The sequence below is a fragment of the Ambystoma mexicanum genome, chromosome 11 (genome assembly GCF_040938575.1).
Source record: "Ambystoma mexicanum isolate Mex_15411 chromosome 11, UKY_AmexF1_1, whole genome shotgun sequence".
In the NCBI taxonomy this organism is placed as follows: domain Eukaryota; kingdom Metazoa; phylum Chordata; class Amphibia; order Caudata; family Ambystomatidae; genus Ambystoma; species Ambystoma mexicanum.
Genome location: NC_090934.1, coordinates 1,335,450,267 through 1,335,471,353, shown reverse-complemented (window position 1 = coordinate 1,335,471,353; position 21,087 = coordinate 1,335,450,267). Strand labels below are relative to the sequence as shown.

Here is a 21,087-nt window from a genome sequence, read left to right as displayed (position 1 = left end):
AAGTGATGAAGGGCTCACTGCCCAATCAGAGCGGGGTTGGGCGGGTTGGGAGGCGGGAATCAGGAAGAGGGTGCGGGTGGGAGAGGGACGCTCGGAGGGCCTGGGGGCCCAGTTGGCGCCCGAAAAATGGGCGGCGTGCCCGGATGGGCTTCCTCACCTCGCGCCGTCTGCCTGCAGTGAATGCAGGGGCCGGTGCGAGGAGGGTCGCTAGACCCTTTCAACCTGGGCTCACGGCCCAATCAGAGCGGGGATGGGCGGGTTGGGAGGCGGGAATCAGGAAGAGGGTGCGGGTGGGAGAGGGACGCTCGGAGGGCCTGGGGGCCCAGTTGGCGCCCGAAAAATGGGCGGCGTGCCCGGATGGGCTTCCTCACCTCGCGCCGGCTGCCTGCAGTGAATGCAGGGGCCGGTGCGAGGAGGGTCGCTAGACCCTTTCAACCTGGGCTCACGGCCCAATCAGAGCGGGGATGGGCGGGTTGGGAGGCGGGAATCAGGAAGAGGGTGCGGGTGGGAGAGGGACGCTCGGAGGGCCTGGGGGCCCAGTTGGCGCCCGAAAAATGGGCGGCGTGCCCGGATGGGCTTCCTCACCTCGCGCCGGCTGCCTGCAGTGAATGCAGGGGCCGGTGCGAGGAGGGTCGCTAGACCCTTTCAACCTGGGCTCACGGCCCAATCAGAGCGGGGATGGGCGGGTTGGGAGGCGGGAATCAGGAAGAGGGTGCGGGTGGGAGAGGGACGCTCGGAGGGCCTGGGGGCCCAGTTGGCGCCCGAAAAATGGGCGGCGTGCCCGGATGGGCTTCCTCACCTCGCGCCGGCTGCCTGCAGTGAATGCAGGGGCCGGTGCGAGGAGGGTCGCTAGACCCTTTCAACCTGGGCTCACGGCCCAATCAGAGCGGGGATGGGCGGGTTGGGAGGCGGGAATCAGGAAGAGGGTGCGGGTGGGAGAGGGACGCTCGGAGGGCCTGGGGGCCCAGTTGGCGCCCGAAAAATGGGCGGCGTGCCCGGATGGGCTTCCTCACCTCGCGCCGGCTGCCTGCAGTGAATGCAGGGGCCGGTGCGAGGAGGGTCGCTAGACCCTTTCAACCTGGGCTCACGGCCCAATCAGAGCGGGGATGGGCGGGTTGGGAGGCGGGAATCAGGAAGAGGGTGCGGGTGGGAGAGGGACGCTCGGAGGGCCTGGGGGCCCAGTTGGCGCCCGAAAAATGGGCGGCGTGCCCGGATGGGCTTCCTCACCTCGCGCCGGCTGCCTGCAGTGAATGCAGGGGCCGGTGCGAGGAGGGTCGCTAGACCCTTTCAACCTGGGCTCATGGCCCAATCAGAGCGGGGATGGGCGGGTTGGGAGGCGGGAATCAGGAAGAGGGTGCGGGTGGGAGAGGGACGCTCGGAGGGCCTGGGGGCCCAGTTGGCGCCCGAAAAATGGGCGGCGTGCCCGGATGGGCTTCCTCACCTCGCGCCGGCTGCCTGCAGTGAATGCAGGGGCCGGTGCGAGGAGGGTCGCTAGACCCTTTCAACCTGGGCTCACGGCCCAATCAGAGCGGGGATGGGCGGGTTGGGAGGCGGGAATCAGGAAGAGGGTGCGGGTGGGAGAGGGACGCTCGGAGGGCCTGGGGGCCCAGTTGGCGCCCGAAAAATGGGCGGCGTGCCCGGATGGGCTTCCTCACCTCGCGCCGGCTGCCTGCAGTGAATGCAGGGGCCGGTGCGAGGAGGGTCGCTAGACCCTTTCAACCTGGGCTCACGGCCCAATCAGAGCGGGGATGGGCGGGTTGGGAGGCGGGAATCAGGAAGAGGGTGCGGGTGGGAGAGGGACGCTCGGAGGGCCTGGGGGCCCAGTTGGCGCCCGAAAAATGGGCGGCGTGCCCGGATGGGCTTCCTCACCTCGCGCCGGCTGCCTGCAGTGAATGCGCCATGCGTTGGCTACTTAAGCTGGGTGATCCTGTTTGTAATACTATGGGCCTCATTACGAGTGTGCTAGTCTGGTGAAAATGCCGGAAGAATGCCGGTAATACCAGCTCTGACATTTCTACCGGACTGACACACTCTGAGTTTTCTGGTAGAGGCATTGAACTACAGGCAGGCCTGACCTTCCCGGAGTTCAGACCCCTACCAGCAAATAATTGCTGCAATCGGTAATACCAGTGCCGGTGATTGCGGCAAACCCATTACAAGGAGTCCTGGAATGGGAACATATTGCCGTTGCCAGCAACCATATTATCCTGGTGATACTGGGATATCATGCGCCGGTAACAGCAAGGCAGGTTTGCAGATAAACCACCAGAATCACTGGCTGTTTACCAGCAAACCCGCCATGAGCCCCTGTGTCTGCTTCCCATAGTTACACCCTGGAGCTAAATTTAAAGATCAAACAATTGATGCCTTATAACCAAGCTAACACAAAGGGGAAATACAAAACCAATATGCAGGGAACAGAGTAATTTGGACTGCAGACAATATTGATAAATTGAATAATAGATTAAGCTCGCATCGTGTTACTACATTAGTACATTATGATGTGCAGTCTACCATTGAAATTTTGTCTAGGCATTCATATCCTATTGGCACCTTTTCTAATAAAATAAATTATGGTACTAAGCTGCCTTCGACCTGGTCAATCACAAAATACTATTCAAACACCTCGCCTCGGCTGCAAACTTCTACACTAAAGCCATACAATGGATACAATCCTTCCTCACCAACAGAACCATGAGAGTATTCACCCCAACTGCAGCAGCAGAGCCGGCCCCAGTCTCTTGAGGAGTTCCACGAGGATTGTGCGTTTCCCCCACACTGTACAGCATCTTTAAGAAAACTATTGTTTGACCATCTGGACAATTTGGGCATCACCCATACTAACAATGCTGACGACACCCAAATCCTCACACCTATCACAGGCAATTATGACATTGACGCAGAACTACTGAATGAAATCTACCAAACCATCCTTCCAGCACAGGGAGCATCTGAAATAAATAAAGAATCCTAAGGAGAAAATTCCTCTTAAGGGCCTGGAGCCTACCCATCCAGGATATAGTAAGTTTACCCCACACCAGGGTATTCCCATAAAGTCTCTCTAAAATCAGAGGGTAATTAGCCCTACTGAACTCCCTCACATCTCTACTAAGTGTTACCCCCACATAGCTTAACTCCTCCAACTTCGTTTCCATGACCAACCCACGCAACACCTATCTTCATCTACATTGAAGGAAAACAGGATTGACTTCTGTGTATTATCCTACACCGGAGTAAGACCAGAATTCTTCTATTATTCCCTGTGCAGCCAATATTGGGGAAAGTGGGTTCCTCAGATGCAATAACATATCGTTCTCATACAAACCTAACTTACAATACCTGCTCTCCCACCCTTATGCCTTCCACGTGAGGAGCAACCCTCAATTTTTCCACCAGAGGCTCCAGGGACAGAGCGAACAACAGGAGTGAAGGGGACATCCCTGTCTTGTCCACCTCCCTAGGGCTATCCACCTCGAAAGTCTCCCATTCATGGGTACTCTTCCCCTTGGGTCCATTTACACCACTCTTGTACCATTAATATTCACCTGCCTAAAACCAAATTTCTTGATAACAGCAGAGACGAAGTCCCATGCACCTCGATCGAAGGCCTTCTCTGTGTCCATGGCTGGAAAAGTAGGGTTGCCCCCCTTATCATTTGCTTCATTCATAAGGTGCAAAGTTTTCCACACTGCTCCTGTTCCCTGTCTGCTGTTATAAATCCCACTTGATCTGAATGAAATAACCTCATCATTAGCCCCTCAAACCAAGACGCCAATACTCTCGCAAATATTTTTGCATCCACATTGAGAAGCAATATGAGTCTATGTGATTTACATTGGACTGGGTCCTATCCTTGCTTTGGTATCATTGTTATCAAGGCCTGGCAAAGGGACTTAGGCACCCTAACCGTGGACAGTATAAGATTGAACAATCTGTAACAATGGGGGATCAGAAAACTCACAAAAGTCTTATAAAAGCCCACTGTAAAACCATCCTCCCCGGGTGCCTTCCCCTTTGCATTCTTTGGATTGCTCCCTTAATCTCTTCCTCCACAATCAGTGCGTCAAACCCAAACTCTTTCTGGTTACTTATCCACAGGAATTAAATTTCCAAGTAATGCCCCATCTCTTCCCCATTCCCTATCCCTTCCTTACTATACAGCCCTTCCTAAAATGCTGCAAAATTGTCTGCAATCTCCTCCGACACCGTGTGACAATGCGCCATTTCATCTCGGATCTCCTCAATCCACCTATCGGCACTCTGTTTGCGAAGCCGCGCCGCCAAGAGGGCTTGTGGCTTATCTTCACCTTCATGTTACTTTTGGTGTAGGAATTGCAATTTGTAAATTACTTTACCTACCACCATCGCTTTCAGCTCCCCTCTTTTCCCTCTTATGCCCCCCAATAACTCGCTCTCCTTCCGATCACTAACCTGTATCCTTTTTTCCAACATTTTGATCTCAGCTGGAAGTTTATTCTCCAAGACAGCCCTTTCCATCTTCTTATTCAGCCCTTACCTTATCACAACACCCTTCCAAATTGCTTTCACCGCCTCCCACACCATAACATTCATCGAGCTCCCCAGTATCATTAATCTCAAAGTATGGCATGATTGCCCCCCTCATTTCCTCCAGGAACACAGAGTCCCTTCATAGTGAGTCATTGCATCTCAAAAGCGTTTCCGAGACATCAAACCCACCATAGAAATGTCCATGCTGACCATATCATGATCTGGCCAGCCTATCAGGACAAAGAAGAACACCCTATATAACAATGCCTTATATACACAAATATAGTCAACACGCGTTGATGAAGCATGGGGAGGAAAATGAAATTAAATGAAATTATATTTCTTTTATATCGCGCTCGTACACACGTGTGTATAAAATGTAAACCCTCTTTCCTCCCGGTGAAGCCGGCGCCACTCATCCATCATCTCCCTGCTTCACCCACATTTCACTGCCCTTCCCTACTGGCTATTGAAATCCCCGCCCAGAACCAGGGTTCCTCAGCTCTCCTGCAACACTTGAGAGCGAGCACCTTCCTTAAAAATTCCATTTGACCCTGGTTTGTGCAGTGTACAGTGACGAATGAGACCATCACCCCACCAAGAAGGCCTGAGACCACCAATGCCCTCCTCCCGGCCCCTCCATATTCTCAGGTCCCCAATTTCCAGCCTTTTAAGCAGAAAAATCCCTGCTCTGTCTTTCTTCACCACACCCGCGGCCCAGTGCGCTTGATCAGTCAACGCACAGGGCATCAAACTGGATGCTCCATTGCCGCTTCGCTCTGTCTAGCACTTCCGCTTTGTCCCCATAGCATAAGAACTTCACCACCACTGATCCTGGGCTATTTCCACTCATCATGCCCCCATGTGTTCTTTCCAATTCCACCTCTTTCCCTCCAATGTACAGGAACAGGTAGTTTACAGGGGCCTTTACTTTTCTCTGCACATCACTGGGGGTGTCTTACCCTTTTGTTCCTTCAGCTCCAAATTTCTCAGATTTTCTCCATTCCCTTTTCTCTAACTCATCCAGTTTGAGCTGGACCACCTCCTCCCTTGATTCCAGATCCGTCATCCTGGCTTTGTATTTCATCTAAAAAAGGTCTGCATTTAGGTGAGTGTTTTCAATCCCCTCAACGTTGTCTAGTAGCACTTCAACCGTGGCACGTCAGTCAGTGATCGAGGCTTGAATGTCTCCCCTCTATGCCTTTAACTCCTGGAGATTGTCCTTAATATCGTCCTTTGTGGAAGAGGTTGGGAACCAGCATCTCAGGTCTGCGTCATGGGTTCCATGATCCCCTGCGTTCTTACCATGCCTGCGTCCCTCCTGTATTGCTGTAGGGACTGTTTCCCCACTTAGTGGTTCTGCTGCAGGGTGCCCTGGGCTCCCACAACCCACTTGCATCTCCACAGCCTGCTCTGCACCAGTGAGGTCTGGGATTCAGCCAGAGACCTGGCCCCAACACATATCTCTCTGCACAAATAAATGCAAGTCACAACCTTACCCAGTCACCGGGCCCCCAGCAGCATCTCACCATAAGCCTCTCCAGGTTCAGCCCACAAGGCCAATCTGCCCAATCAATTCAGCACTCACAACTTAGGCGCTCGAAACTGGACTGCTGTGTCTGCCACTATCCCCCTCCTCTGCACAAGTTGCCAGGCAGTACCGATCACTGCATTAATCCAACAGTTATATCCACAGCAGCACCTCACTACCAAAACTGGAAGGGGCGTCTGCAACCCATGTTCCTCTTTCTCAGGGGCATCTTCACTAGGAGCCCATTCCACCCCCCGGACCTCTCCACAGAAATATATTTGTTCTGCAGATACTGTGTACTTGGTGCCTCCCTTTCACCTCACATCTCCAGCACTGGCAACAGGGCTACTGCCACTGCATTCGGTCCTCCATGGTCCAGACCCAGCAATATCTTGGGCCCCAGCCCTCCATTCTGTGGCTCCTTTGCTCCTGGTCCACTTGGCCGTACCACCCGGCCGTCCCTCCGCACCCTTCACTGAGCCGGTCCTCCAACACCTCCTCTCATCCCGCGACTTGCGAAAGAGTTTTACCGGCTCTGCTTTAATTTTCCCTCACACACCTTCACCGGGGGCCAACTTCACCTCAGGGACCCCAAAGGTGGCCATCCACTGCAGATGTCACTTCTGGGTTCCCCGTCTGCCACTAATGCTTTGGCTTCACCCCTGGTACCTCCACTGTGTGCCTTCTACGCCACCCAGGGACTGCCACAGCCATTTCCTGACAGGAGTTCCAGGCCAACACAGTGACAGGTCCAGTCACTCCGTCAGTTAGCCACTGCTCTCCGGGCTCTACACCGCCGTTGCCCCGATTTCGTTTTTCTGTTCCCTGTTGACCCTAACCTTTTCGAACACTCCTTGCTGCTGCAGCCTACTTTTACTCTCGGTCGGGCACAGATATTTGTGATATGTATCGTGTTCCGACATCCAGTTGCTGTCCAGGTGTCAGGATCGCCCTCATGCTTGTTTGTTGGTTTGTTTATTACATTTATAAGGCGCACCAGACCCGAAAGTAGCAGGGCGCTGAAGGATATGTGAAGCTTACAAGTGTTGCATATTGTACAGGCAGTAAATGACACATCGAATTATGCAGGTAATCCAAAATACAGGCTTAAGTCATACAAAAGGCAAAGTTAATTAAATCTTAGTGCTTACATATGTACACAAATATATACAGTTAACATGCACTCCCAGTCACTCTGTTTGTGACGGAGCTAAATGAAGACACAGCCAGCCATTCTACTGTACTATTCGGGAATCCCTTTCTGGGGCATCCCTCTCTTTATTTCCTCTCTATGTCCCTTGTCACATGAGGCAGGCTCCCCCTCGCTCATGTGACACAGGTGTATGCAGACATCACATTCCTCCTGAACTTAGGTCTTTTGAACACAAATATCTTTTCCTACTTTTAGTATCTCTGTGTGTTGTCCCTTGTTGGATGGGCTGTTGTATCTCTGTGTTCCTCTACTATATATTTTATTCAGGACGTACCCTCTCAGCCTTGTCGATGGTTGAGACTTTTCCCAGAGTCTATATGTCGTACTCGCACTTCATTGAATGTCGGTGTAATTCTGGCTCTCTTCATGGTCGTCACTTGGTGGTAGCAGCGTTGGCGCTTCCTTTTTGGGACTGTGGCATTGCTTGTTCTGGGTGCCACCTACCCCAAGTGCGACCTGCTCTTTCGAGTGTGTTGAGGGTACCTTGTGGAAGTGGGATATGTATCTTGTTACAACTTCATGCCCCCTGGCAGCTGTCACCATAGTGTGGTTGGACTTCAACACAGTCCAGGGGCAGGACTCATAGGATAATGTAATCTTGTTTGTGGGTGTTCTGCTCCTCACCAGCACTGTGTCCCCATCTTGTAGTCCTCTGTGCTGTGCTCAACGGGCTGAACTCTCTTTGTCATTTCGTTCTTCCCTCTTCTCTTCGATGAGTGATGTGTTGGGTTCTGCGGCCAGCCAGTTTGGGTGCAATGGTAGTTCTGCCTGGATGGGCACTCCAAACATCAACGCGCTTGGGCTCATTCTGGTGGATGTGTGTGGGGTCTGCCGGTGAGACTGGAGGAACCAGTACACCGCTGGTAACCACGGTTGTTGTTGTTCCTTCGCGATCTTGATAATCCTGTTCAAGGACCACATGAATCTTTCAGCATCTCCATTCGCTTGTGACCAGCACGGGGTGATCTTCCAGTGCTTGATGTTAAGGTTGGATAGTAAGTGCAGTAGCTTGTGGCTGGTAAAAGGGGGCCCATTGTCGCTCTTCATCTTTCGCGGTATGCCGTGTATGGTGAATACTTTTTCTAGGGCCGTCATCACGGAAAGTGCATCAGTGGATTTGATGTGCTCGACTTCTGGGTATCTGCTGAGCTTGTCGATCAGGACGAGCAGGTATCCTTTCCCGACAATAGTGCAGAAGTTCACACTAACCGCCTCCCATCTCGTGATGCTTATGGGTGCACTTGTGATGGGTTCAGGTTCTGCATGTCTCCGCAAGGACTGACCTACTGTGCAGCTCTGTATTAGTTATGTCACTCAGCTTTGTATCCTCGGCATCCATACTCTACACTTCAGGTACGCCTGTGTTTTTACGTTGCCTTGGTGCCCCTCATACGCCATCCATAAAGCTCTTTCTACTAGTGTCTCTGGCAGAACAATTCAATGTCCTTTCCGTGTCACTCCTTCTTCGGATACAGTGAGTTTGTGTCTGATTCCAAACAGGGCTTGTAACTTCTCCTGTGCTGTAGCTGTGCAATAGGCCACTGCTGATCGAACATTTTTCCAGTCTCCTGACTGAATAGTGTGCTTTGCATGTTGGAGGCAAACATCCGTCTCTGTCGCTTCTGCTATCTCCTGTAGGGTCAATGCCTTTGGCTGTCCATATGCTACCACCTGGCATACATGTTCCTCCGTCTCAATGGCATGTTCTTTCTCCTGAGAGTCGGCTGGTCGTGGGCAGCAGGATAGGTAATCCTCCGGGTTGTCTCCCCCGGGCCTGTACAGCAATTCGATGTTGAAAGGTTGCAGCTGCAACATCCACTTATCCATGCGTGCTGGAGGATGCATAGCAGATCCTTTGAAGATTGGTACCAGGGGTTTATGGTTTGTGAGTACCTTCGCCGATTGCCCCAGGAGGGAGATATTGAAATGGCAGCACTCCCACAGTATTGCCAGAGCCTCGTTCTCAATGTGAGCATAGTTCAGTCCTGTTTTAGTGAGTGTCCGGCAGGCAAATGCAACCGGGTACACCGTGCCTTCTCGGCCGATCTGGATAAGTACTGTCCTGAGTCCCACTGGGCCTGCACCAACCCACAGTTCTTCGCAGGGTCAGGTGAAACCCCTTCTGCATTGAACACATATCCAAAAAAGTTCAGTTCCCTCTTGCCAAACTCACACTTTTTTGCATGCAAGGTGAGGCCCTACTCCTCTAGGCCTTGTGGGACTGCTGCCAGCCGTTCATGGTGTTCTTCAGTATTTGGTCCGTAGACTATGATATCATCACTGATGTTGGTGGTACCCGCTAAGCCATTCAATACTCTTCACATTTCGTTTTGGAAGACTTCTGCAGCTGAAGATAACGTGTCTAGAGTCTCTTGTATCTCCTGGGCCCTAGGTGTGAACAGAAAGTTGTTACGTTGCATGACTCGAAGGCCAGGAATATCTGATGATAGCCCGATCGTAGATCTAATTTACTGAAGATCCCCACTCCAGTGAGATCTACAATCAGTTCATCTATTGTCCACGTCACATGTCATTCTCGGCCTACGTTGGGCAAACGCATGTCGATACAGATCCTTACGGCATTGGGTTGATGTGGCTTTTGTGCTAAAACCATTACCGATACCCACAGTGTCGGCCCTGGTGTTTTTTCAATGATCCCTTGTTGCTCCAGTTTTTCTAGTTCCTTCTCAACTACTTCCCGCGTGAGGAAGGGAACTTTGCAGTGTCTCACAGCTTTGGGCTCAATCGTGGGCTCAATATGTAGCTTAACTGTTCTTCCTCTGAGGTATCCTATGGCTAGAAATACTTTGCTATGCTTTGTTATGAGGTTGTCGATGTTAGGTGTGTTAATGTTGAACGCAAAGTGTACTAGCTTCAGTCTTTCTGCTGTGTGGCAGCTTACCAGCGTCTCCAGACCTGCGTCTACTACATATATCCTCGCCCATGATGTTGTTTTGTTGTATGTTCGGTTGGAGCGGAAGAATCCTGTCACAGGTAGCGGCTTTTTGCATCCATACGCAAATAGATGTACCTGCTTGTTTTTCAGTCATGGCCTTGGTTCAATCTTATTGAATACTAGCAGGGGCATGACGTTCACCATAGGTCCGGTGTCTAAGACAACTTTGGTGGGTGTCCTGTCTGCTAGGATGGTGCATGAGGGCCGTTTCAATGCTTCTTTTTCCGATTGCTCTTCCCAGGCTTGGTGGCGGAAATCATGTGGACCAGTTCACTGTTCTTTTTATGCCTCCTGCTGTGTCTTTCTGTGGATGCCTCTTCCTCTGAGGAGTTCTCGTGTGGCTCTTGCTGGGTGACCATCGTGCAGCGACTATGGCTCTCGCTTTGTCTTTTACTTTCCTTCTGTCGTTTGAAGTTTCTGGTTCTCCAATCGCTTTCAACGGGGCGGATTGAGGCAAACTGCTGCAAAGTGTTTTAGCCTCTTGCACTTCCTGCAGGTAACCCCTAAGGCTGGGCAGGGGTCCCCTCTGTGCCAGGGCCTTCTGCATCACTTGCAGTATTCCCGGCGCTTTGCTGCTCGCCCAGGCTCAGCATTGGCGTGTCTTCTCCCTTCTGGTCTCCCTCTGACAGCAGCAATCTCTTCATCATTTTGGTTGTTGTCAAGAGGCTGTCATTGTATGGTGGCTTGCATGATGGCTACTTGGTCGTTTGTGTGTTCTCGTAGTCTTCCTACAGCCAGGATGTGGTCTAAAGGGATGTTTTTCTGTGACAGCACTGCCCTGCACAGTTTGTCTGACGACATCACATTGATGATCGGCAGGTGGATGGCAAACTCTTCATCTGGGAATTCGCAGCTTAGTGCTAGTTCTCTGAGTCGAGCGTGGAAGTCATCGATGTTCTCTTTTGCCCTCTGCCTGGACATGCAGAACTGGAACTGTTCCTAATCAGGGTTCAATTCTGGTTTAAATGTATTGTTAAGTGCTAGTTTTGCAGCATCATAGTTGTCTGTCATTTCTCTATTTGACAGGGTGCTGAACAGCCTCAGTGCCAGGGCGCAGATGTTTAGTAAGGTGCATTGTCTTTTCCCCCGTTATTTCCCTGGTTTGTGTGTTGAGCTCAAACTGTTGGAGCCATATTTCGTACCTTATGGCGGCTCCTGAGGCGTATGGGTTGAAAGGCCTCATAAGTGTTACCTGTGTTGTTTCTGGGCCTAGGCCTTCTAGTCCCACTGAGCTGTCTCTATGGCCTCTGCTACTGCTGGCACCTGCCCTTGTGGGTCTGTTCTGAGGGCTTGCCAAGGGTGTTTTTGCTGCATTACTTTATCTGTATAAATATATTGTTTTGTTTTGCCATGAAATGTGCATCCCTCCCCCTCTGTGCTCTCACCTCCGTGTTGCCATCTGAGCGGGTGATGTTCTGGCGCCTTTTGCTGTCGTTTTGTGAGGTTTTGCTCTCTCTTGGGCAGCCTGTCGGTTGGCGAACACACACTTGGGAGCGTTAACTACTTGTCGCCAGTGTGATATGTATCATGTTTCGACCTCCGGTTGCTGTGCGGGGGTCGGGATTGCCCTCATGCCCTCCCATTCACTCCGTTTGTGACAGGGCTAAATGAAGACACAGCCAGCCATTTTACCTGTACTATTTGGGAATCGCCTTCCGGGGCATCCCTCACTTTATTTCCTCCCTATGTCACTTGTCACGTGAGGAGGGCTCCCCCTCGCTCACGTGAAACGGGTGTATGCAGACATCACAATATTCAGCGCATTAGAGTGGGAGGGAGCGGAGCATGTCTTCTCTGCAGCCATCTTGGTCTGCACCCCCTCAATGCTGCATTTTTTAAATATATTCGTTAAGAGTCTGAAAATGTCTATTAGGGAAACAAATGCAAAAAAATAGATATGCAAACCTATTAGCCTTCTAACGAGGTGTCATTACCCAGGGCGGCGCTCTGGCCCGGACAATACCTCCTGTGCGAATCGACGTCCCTTAAAGCAGAGTTAGCACCACAATAACAACAGCGTTTAATTTAGGGGAAGGGGCAATTGGGAAGTGTAATGGAAAGGGAGCCACGGTGGAGCGAGTCCTCAGTCCAGCAGAGGCGAGAGAACGCAGACTGGTATGTTTGAATACAGGCTGGTTTCTCTCATCTCTGATTGGTCTAGTACTATCTCTTGGGTGCTAATGTGTGCATTACATGTTCCCAGCTATGAACTAACAGTACGAGGCAACTCTTCTTATAAGAATGCTATATTTCAACATTAAAGCAAGCTGTTTTATACATATTTTCAGACTATGCATTTCCTGCATCCTGGCACCTCTGATTCAATATTAGTGCGTCTCTGTCGCCTCAAACAACTCTCTGCTTCAAAAATCCATTTTCTCTGTTGATGAAGTCTGTTGGTGGGAGGATCAATGCGTAGCTGGCATGCTGATTAAATTTGCAGTCCATAAAAGCAGTTAATTTGTCGCTTGTCATCTTTTGCTCAGGCATCCCGCTACTTCCTCCGTCTGTTCTGGTGTCTGCTTGATGAGAGTGTTTGTCGTGACATTGCTCGGGTCTGGTCTATCTTCTTTTTAACAGCAGGACTGACAGTGGCCAGAGAGGGAGCACATGATTTCTGTAAGATTTGTTCATTGTAGTTTGAGACCGCATTTGTCTCCAATGTTGTAATGAAATTAAATGTTATGTTAATTTACTTCCGGTTTGCAAGCAAATCTGCAAAGATTTAGTTCCTCTGAATGGCCGCTAACGTATCCATTTTGTGTTTCAGGTCGTGTTTATTATGAAGACCTCACTGCAAGCTATGGCCTTATGGGGGAATAGGGCACCGTCTCATAGCATCACTGCCATCATGTTTACAGAGGACCAACAAACAATCGTAACGGGAAGTCTTGAGGGACAAATCTGTCTTTGGAATATCACATCCGACTTTAAGGTTTGTGGTGCTAAAACCAGAATTGTGTTGTTTATTAGATAGTCAAGACGGGGTGAGTGATTAAGTGCAGTGACGTCCAGTGGAATGATTTGCAAACTCTGGAGGCAAGTGGTGGGCAGTGACCATACTGACTGAGAGATGTTGGTAGGGATGTGGGCGTGCAGGGCATTGTAAGACAAACTTCCAAATTAAGAACCAATTGCAATGCAGCCAGTCTTGTAAACTGGACAGTGAGCCCAGCGCCTGCATACACATGTTAATTTTTAATGGACCTAGGTTCAATTGGTTGGAGTTGGAAGGAAGGTGGTCCCCTGTGCAACCGGCAAGATTTAGTCGGTGGGTACAATAGTGCCTGCGTCCTGGCACATGGTTTGTCAGGGAACCAAAACTCCAACGTTCCCAGTGGGTTAGTTGCTGGCTGGTATGACAAACATTGCTTGTGATGGCGCTGGCGGTAGGTTGTTAACCAGGGTTGTAGCCTTGGATTGCTTGAGTTATTTAGAATATTTGAGATAATGGAGAAGGGACTCCTGATTCATTGTCTTCAGCAAGGGCTTAATGTGGTAATACACATAGGTCATAGGTCTAGCAGGGAATGCTAGTTGAAAGGTGAAACAAAAGCCAACACACGTTTCGACCGTAGTCTTTATCAAGGCTGCAGTTGGTGGTTGGTCCTGAGTAGGAATAGAGCGCCTGAAGAATTCCAGTAATTGTGGGCGGAGGGCTGGTTAGCCAATCGTGGAGAGAGGTGTTCCGTTGTTCGGTAGTCCGGTATAATGGACCCACCTTGTGCAGAATAGAAAACAACCAATCAGTGCATCCAACTGCAGGGGTATCTGCGCATGTGTGTTCGTATTAACATCACGAGCAGGACTTGGCAACGGGACATGAATTAGGACGCAGTTACAGAAAACACACCATGTAAGGCAAGAACAACATATGCTAAGAGGGATGCTGTGGAAGCTCGTCTAGTAGGATCAGTGATTGTGTCTAATTGGGGATTGTTATCTTAAGGGAGAGGGTCAAGAGTGTTTTTTGTAGAGGGAGAGGAGGCACTGCAGTTTAAGAGAAAAGGGTGCAAATTCAGAGGTAACACCTCTATACAGGCAATGTGTGGCCAGCATATTTATTTATTTTAATTCTTAGTAATGCACCAGATCGCCCGCAGGCCTCAAGGTGCACATGAAGGCCACATCAACAAACACAAAAGACAAACAGTGATGCAGTATCAGAGAACAGATCAAGGAGTAGATCTAGGGAGCCCTGAAGAAAAAAGTTTTCAATTTCCTTTTGAAATCAGAAAGTGTCGTGGTCATTTTAAGATCCATGGGAATGGAGTTCCAGGTGGCTGGAGCAAGGACATCAAAAGTCGTCTTGCCAAATTTGGCTAGGCGAAATCTGGGTTGGCTGAGTTTAGCCTGGTCAAGGGACCTGAGAGCTCGTGCAGGCACATACCTCTGAATGCGCTCGGACAGATAGCTGGGTGCTGTAGAGGTCAAGTGGTGTTGAGAATTGTGGTGGTCAGTTGAACAGTGTGATTGATGTTGCACAGCTGGTTGGTAAATTTGAATCGTCAGCTATAAATTGCGATGATCAGTTAAAGTTGTGTGTCCCCCTCATGGGTCCGAGCTGCCTAGTGACTAGGTACTCTACGTTCACCCTGGATTGGTGAGAAAGGTGCATGGCTAGTTAGACCCTTTCAATTGAGAAGTGATCCCACCAAGGATTTTGCAGATTCTTTTGTTAATCAGCAGGCCCTGCCGATGGTTTGAATGACACTTCCCCATCGTACTTGTGCGAATAGGGCAATTTAAGCAGAATTACTCATATTCACCCGGGAGCAGCGCCCCCTTATTTTCCCCAGGCACCTTGATGGCATCTTTGCAAAACAAAAGAGGTGATGAATGGAAGGTTTGGAATTACTCCTAGCCTCTGGCATTACTCTGGGCATCCCTCCAGACCATTGTTCTTCAGCCTACCTAGCCATTACAGAAGGGGAAAGACCATGTGCAAATCAGGCTTTGTCTCACCTCAGCTTGAACTGTTTGGTCACATCCCTTCTGCACGAGACCACAAGCATCCCCAGATGTTTCAGCCTCATTGGGTGTCATCAGTGGCTTGGGTCTCTAGCCCAGCAGGCTCGGTACCCATGTCTGGGCATACCCGTTTCACTCTGAGTTCAGACGCCTAGGAAAATCTGACTCTAGTTTGCATATTTCTCTATTTTTTTGCCAGGCTTTTTCTATTTTTCTTTATTGTTTTGACCACTCCATTCCCTTACATATGATACCAACAACATTCACCTTTATATGCAGCCTATTCTTGACAATGCAACACGTAGCACATACATGACAGTCTCAGGATTAACATTCTGGAGTTTGTTCTGGTGTTCATTGTATATATAGATGCCCACAGAAACAAGGCACCAAACTCCTAGTTTTGTTTGAACTTGCACTCATTACTCTGATACGCCCCACTCTACATTGTGCACTAACTTACAATTCCCCAATTCTGTACTAGAAGCACAGCCCAATTATCACAACACTTATGGACACATCCTGCTTTTCTCTTTTACAGAACTATGCTCCACGTTAACAGGACTAACATGCACCAGCCTTCGGCACTAAGCATTTTGCCCCCCCCCCCCCGCTCCTTTCCCCTGTTCGTTTTTCCCATCCTATTATCTTCTCCTTCATCATTTTCTTTTCTCCAGCAAACTGCTGTCTGGATACCCCTGGCGGGGACTTTGGTGGTACGGTGATGATTTGGCACAGTGTAAAAATCTATTAACATACACAAGTGATTATTACAACTTTACAGCATCTCCAAATTGTTTCCGAAATGCATCTGAGGAATGAGTAGCATCACAGACAAGGTGTGTATGAGCAGTGTTTAGGAACACAATATTAGCTAACATATAATCGTTAGCCGGTTAACTGAAAATTATGTGGATATCCACACCCTTCATTTTTCTCAAGGAATGCTAAGGATGTAGATGTGCCCCTCTAATACTTAAGCAGCACAGCAACACGAATAAAGTGGTTTAAGGGGAATCCACAATGGCCCCAGACAGAATACACCTTCTCCCTCCAACTACCCAACCTCTGCTTCTAGGCACTCTGGGCCCCTCTCTTTCATATCCACCACCAGACCCTGGGCCCTCTGCCCTTTTTTGGGACTTGATACCATTTCTTGCAGCCCTTTTGCCTCATCACTCAAGGACCACACCATTCTACCCTTGGTGGCGGGGAGGCCCTCTTTCTACCCACCCGAAGATGGAGGCAATTTTTTGGGGCACAGGGTACACACCTTGATCCCCTTTACTTTGGGTTCCCTGGGTAGTGTGTTTTATGACCTTGTCCATCTGCTCCTTTAAGCGCTCCCCACATAACAGAGCATTCTGCCCCACCAATGAATATCATTGCCAATGCAGCGTGCTATGCTATGGAAACATCATCCAAGGAACATGACCCACACACCATTGTCAAATGTTCAACAAAACAAATCAAGGAGAAAAACAGTGCCTCATCATGTGTGGCAGTATTCCAGTGGTATTACCACCAGGATACTGCCCGTGCTAATAGCGTTACTGTCACCCGGTCTGGCACTATTAGTGCTCAATCAAGGGTTGGGCGTTAATGGGTATTCCTCATTTCCCATTGGGTCCGACCCAATTAGGCATTTTCAGCGCAATTAGCACAGGTCAAAAGCGCCACACTAATTGCGCCCGAAAATTGGTATTAAATTTGTGCATTTACCCCCAGCATACAGTTTACAGCTTACCGTCCTCTAGTCAATTGTGGTGTATACATTGATTAAATGTTTTGTGCATCCTGGAGTGTGTAAAAGGACATTGTGAATTCCGAAACATTATAGGATCAACAGGCAGTTTGAGGTCCTTCTGCCCCCATGATCACATTTGGGCTTTTTCCTCTCTGGATATCTCACGCACATAACGCCAGAATTTGGGGTCCTCCAAATTGGGACCAGACACATTCACTATAACGACAGGAACTTAATTCATCACACATTCCACCAAGAATCACCTGCCAAATGCATCCACTCTGATACTCCCAATATACACTGATAGAGCTTTTTTTTGCCATTCCTCCTTTGCGGCCCTCCACTGGTGCTACACACACCTGTCCCACCCCCAGTTTTTTAAGCTGTCCTGTATCAGATAACAAAAGATGAGTCTCCTGTATGAGCACAATCAAAGCTTCCAACCTCCTCAAGTGGGCGAGTACACGCTGTCTCTTAGTATTTATTTATTTATTTATTGTTTGTTAGGCACTTATACAATAAGAAAATACTGTTTCAAAGCGCCCACAGGGCAGGGAGGGAGCGAAGGTGGGAAATAACTTTACAACACAATATTTAATATCAGAGGGGGTAAAAGGGAAAGGGACGAACCTACTATGCATTGTGAGTATTCAGAATGTGCAAGTGCCGAAAAGGAACCGGGAAGAAGGGGTAAGTGCTGGAGAGTCTGAGCTCATGGGTGAGCCATAGACAAAGTGCTAGGAATGTTGAGTGCTACACAGCCTGGGCCGCAGGAGGTGTAAGTGCGATCCTCCAGAGCAGAGGGTGTGCAGATGCAAAGTGCTGTGGATAAACAGTAGCTGGGACGAATTGGTGTGGGCGGTCAAGGCCTGAGGATGCATAAGGGCCAAGGACACTGATGCAGCAACTGTGGGATTAGCAGAGGTGAGAAGGAGGAAAAGAGGAAAGTCTTAAGGAGCTTCCAGAATTTGAGCAGATCCTGCTCAAGGCGCAGTGGGAGGCTCTTTTAAAGGAGGAAGCCTGCAGAGAAAAGTGAGCGACCCCCTGCCCTCTGTTTAGCAACATGCTTTGAACACAAAGAGTTGGTACCAGAGGAGCGAAGTGGTCTAGAGGGAGCGTAGTTAGTGAGATAAAGTTGAAGATAGTGTGGTCCCTGAGCCCAGACAGTCTTGTGGATGATGCAGAGGGATTTTAATTTAATCTGTGCAGCAATCAGGAGCTAGTAATGATTTTTAGTGCAAGAGAGATGCAGTCCCTGGGTTTAAGGCCAACGATAGGTCTTGCTGCCTATTCTGGATTAGTTGGAGGAGTTGTACAGTGGAAGAAGAAAGCTTCAGGAGGAGGCTGTTACAGTACTCAAGTTTCGAGAGAACCAGGGCTTGAGCCACATTGAGCCTCGCAGGGAAAGTACGAAAAGGTAGAATTCCTTTGAGAAGGAAGAGCTGATAGTTTAACTTATTGCCAATGTCCTCAGTGTGAGGGAGGAAGGAGGCAGAGGAGTCAAAGATCACTCCAAGGTTTCTGGCTTCAGTTGAAGACGCAGGGGGAGAGCCCAAGGAGGAAGGCCAGAGTGAGGGGAAGCAGGTGGGAGCCGGGGTCCCAATGGGAAGGATCTCAGTTTTACAGGCATTGAGGCAGAGATCATTGGAGGGCACACGGTCTGGATGGCAGATAGGCAGTCAGGGAAGATGAAGGGTGCAAGTGGGTCAGCAGGGAGTCTGAAAAAGAGCTGTGTGTCATCTGCATAACACTGGAAGTTGGTGGAGAAAGAGGAGATGAGGTGTGCAGGAGAGCAAGGTAGATGTTAAAGGGACAGGGGGAGAGTATAGAGCTCTGGGGGACACCACAGTTGGAGAAGCAATTAGGAGAGGAGAAGGGTCCCAGGATAACTTGAATGAGGATGGAATGGTTAACTGTGTCAAATGCAGAGGAGAGATCGAGAAGGATAAGGAGAGCTGGGGAGTTGGAGTCCAGAGATGCAAGCAGTTCTTCATGGGTGCTCAGAAGAGCAGTTTCCATGCCTCTGGATGTTCGGAATCCAGATTGATGGTCTTCGAGGCCACCAACAAGTTCAGTGTGAGAATTGAGTTGGGGCAAGGCCAGCTTCTCAAGCAGCTTCCCCAGGAAAAGGGTGATGGGGATAGGGCAATAGCTGGCAGGGCAGGCAGGGTCAGAGGATGTTTTTTTTCAGGAGTGGATGCACAAGAGAGTGCTTAAGGGGGAGTGGAGAGATCCAGTGACAAAAGAGTGATTGCAGAAATCAGTGAGAGCAGAAGCAAGAGAGCAATGTTATCCTTGATGGTACTGGATGAGCAAGGGGAAAACTTTTTGGAAGAGACGTTCATGGAGCAGGCAACTCTGGTAACTTCTTCAGGTGTGACAGGAGAGAACAAAGAGAAGGATGAAGGAGAAGGGAGGGGGAATGTGGTGTGGGGGGTGTGGGATGGATTGAGAGGGAGTGTAGAAAGAGTGGTCAGAATGTCCTGAGTTTTGGTGGCAACGTGTGAGGCTAGTGCATTGCATAGGGCCTGGGAAGGAGAAGGGGAGGAGGAGACTGCGGAGGGGTTGGCTAGCTCCCTGCAAATTTTGAAAGGTTCAGCTGGGTTATTGGCTGCGCCGGAGAACCGTGCCTGAATGCAGGATTTTTTATTTGCATGCATTGCGAATCTGTATTTGTAATAGGAGTCTGTAATAGGCATACATAGGCTTTGAACGTTCCATGAAATAACTCATGTCACCATTTCAGTAAACGTAAACCATAAACAATTAGTCCCAGTGTCTTTGGGAAACCCCCACATATACCCCCTGCTCACCCAAAGCAGGCAACCTGCAGCCCCTGCTAACCAAGTGCACCATAGCACACCCACCTCTTCAACTACCCTACATGACAATTCAGACACAGACACACAAGGACATAATAGGGGAAAACAAAAGAAGAATATCAAATTGAACTTATGATCTTTACCAATTCATCCTGGATGTTCCAGCTCCTCTCCCCAGTCCCACCCACGACTGCCGAGAGAACATACCAAAAGCTATCCCATTACTCTGGTGCTAAATCCATACCAGCATCATTTGGAGGGACTGAAGGGGTGTGAGAAACCCATACTAGCCGCCTTCAATAACCACTGGAGCTCCTTGGAACCTCCAACATAGCTAAACTGCATAACTGTAAGATGGTCTTGCCCCCAGTCATTGCTCCCTCTCGCTGAGTACCAGCACTGACAACAAGAATCCTTCGGCCCGTGGAAGCCACCTCATTGAGCTCCTTATTGCTTTTCAAGGGTGATCTGGATTTGTCCCTAGTTTTTCAGTCTGGAGACAGCCCACTCGAACTGACACTCCGTCCAGCCCACGGCCTGGACCCCACTCCATTCTGACACCTGTAGCGGACAAGCCGAGCCTCAACATCTCTGACAGCCCCCAGCCCACGAGAGCCCAGTGGAGTCAAGTTGGCATCCATAGCAGAGCCGGTGTCAAGAGGACCAGTAGTATCTATAGGACTATCTGATGTTTCCTCCAGGTAATGCCAAAGATCTTTAAGGTCTTTGAAAAATGTAGAGACCCCAGATTGGGCCATGATCACCATTCTGATGAGGGTTCGTGAGCTGTACCTCACTGCCCTACAATGGAATGCCGGGCGCATTTCACAAAACCTCTTCCTCAGATCCGCTGTGCACTTTGAGAAATCCTGGTATATGAATACAGGATGCCCCGCATTCGCCAGCTTGACTGTTCTCTTTCGTACCAGCTCAAGGATCTGGGCCACTTGGGTAATCCAGAGTACGCAAGCGATCAGGGGCCTTGGTTTTATATCCTTGCTGTTCGTTGCACTGGCCATCCTATCTGCCCTTTGGATCTCGAGACAGGGCATAACGTTGAGCTGGAGTGCTTGAACTAGCCACTGCTCTAACCACTTGTTGGCATCAGCACCTTCTGCACTTTCTGAAATCCTGAAAATCTGAATGATAGAATTTGTGCTCATCTGTTGATGCGTGCAGAACCAGGAGGAACTGGCGTCTGGACGTGAGAGCTTTCTGGGTGTGCTTTGTTATGTGCACTGGGCATGTGTCCGTAGGGGTGGAGTCCACTGTCTGAGTTGTTTGTTCTTTGCAGGTATTGGTTTTGTAGTATGATTAGAGAGGGGTCTGTGGTTTGTG

At 49.7% G+C, this 21,087-nt stretch overlaps 1 protein-coding gene across 2 annotated transcripts in view; it reads left to right on the top strand.

Annotated features, from left to right (window-relative positions):
• Positions 1-21,087, top strand: part of WDR72 (WD repeat domain 72) — a 933,775-nt gene that overhangs the window by 113,202 nt on the left and 799,486 nt on the right. The window contains exons 1-2 of one of the 2 annotated variants that reach the window (XM_069624854.1): positions 12,700-12,828; positions 12,980-13,144. In XM_069624854.1, coding sequence (XP_069480955.1) covers positions 12,820-12,828; positions 12,980-13,144 — 174 coding nt within the window. In that variant the 5' untranslated portion in view covers positions 12,700-12,819. Of the gene's footprint in view, positions 1-12,699; positions 12,829-12,979; positions 13,145-21,087 lie in introns of those variants that run through there. The other variant, XM_069624855.1, reaches the window with a different exon arrangement.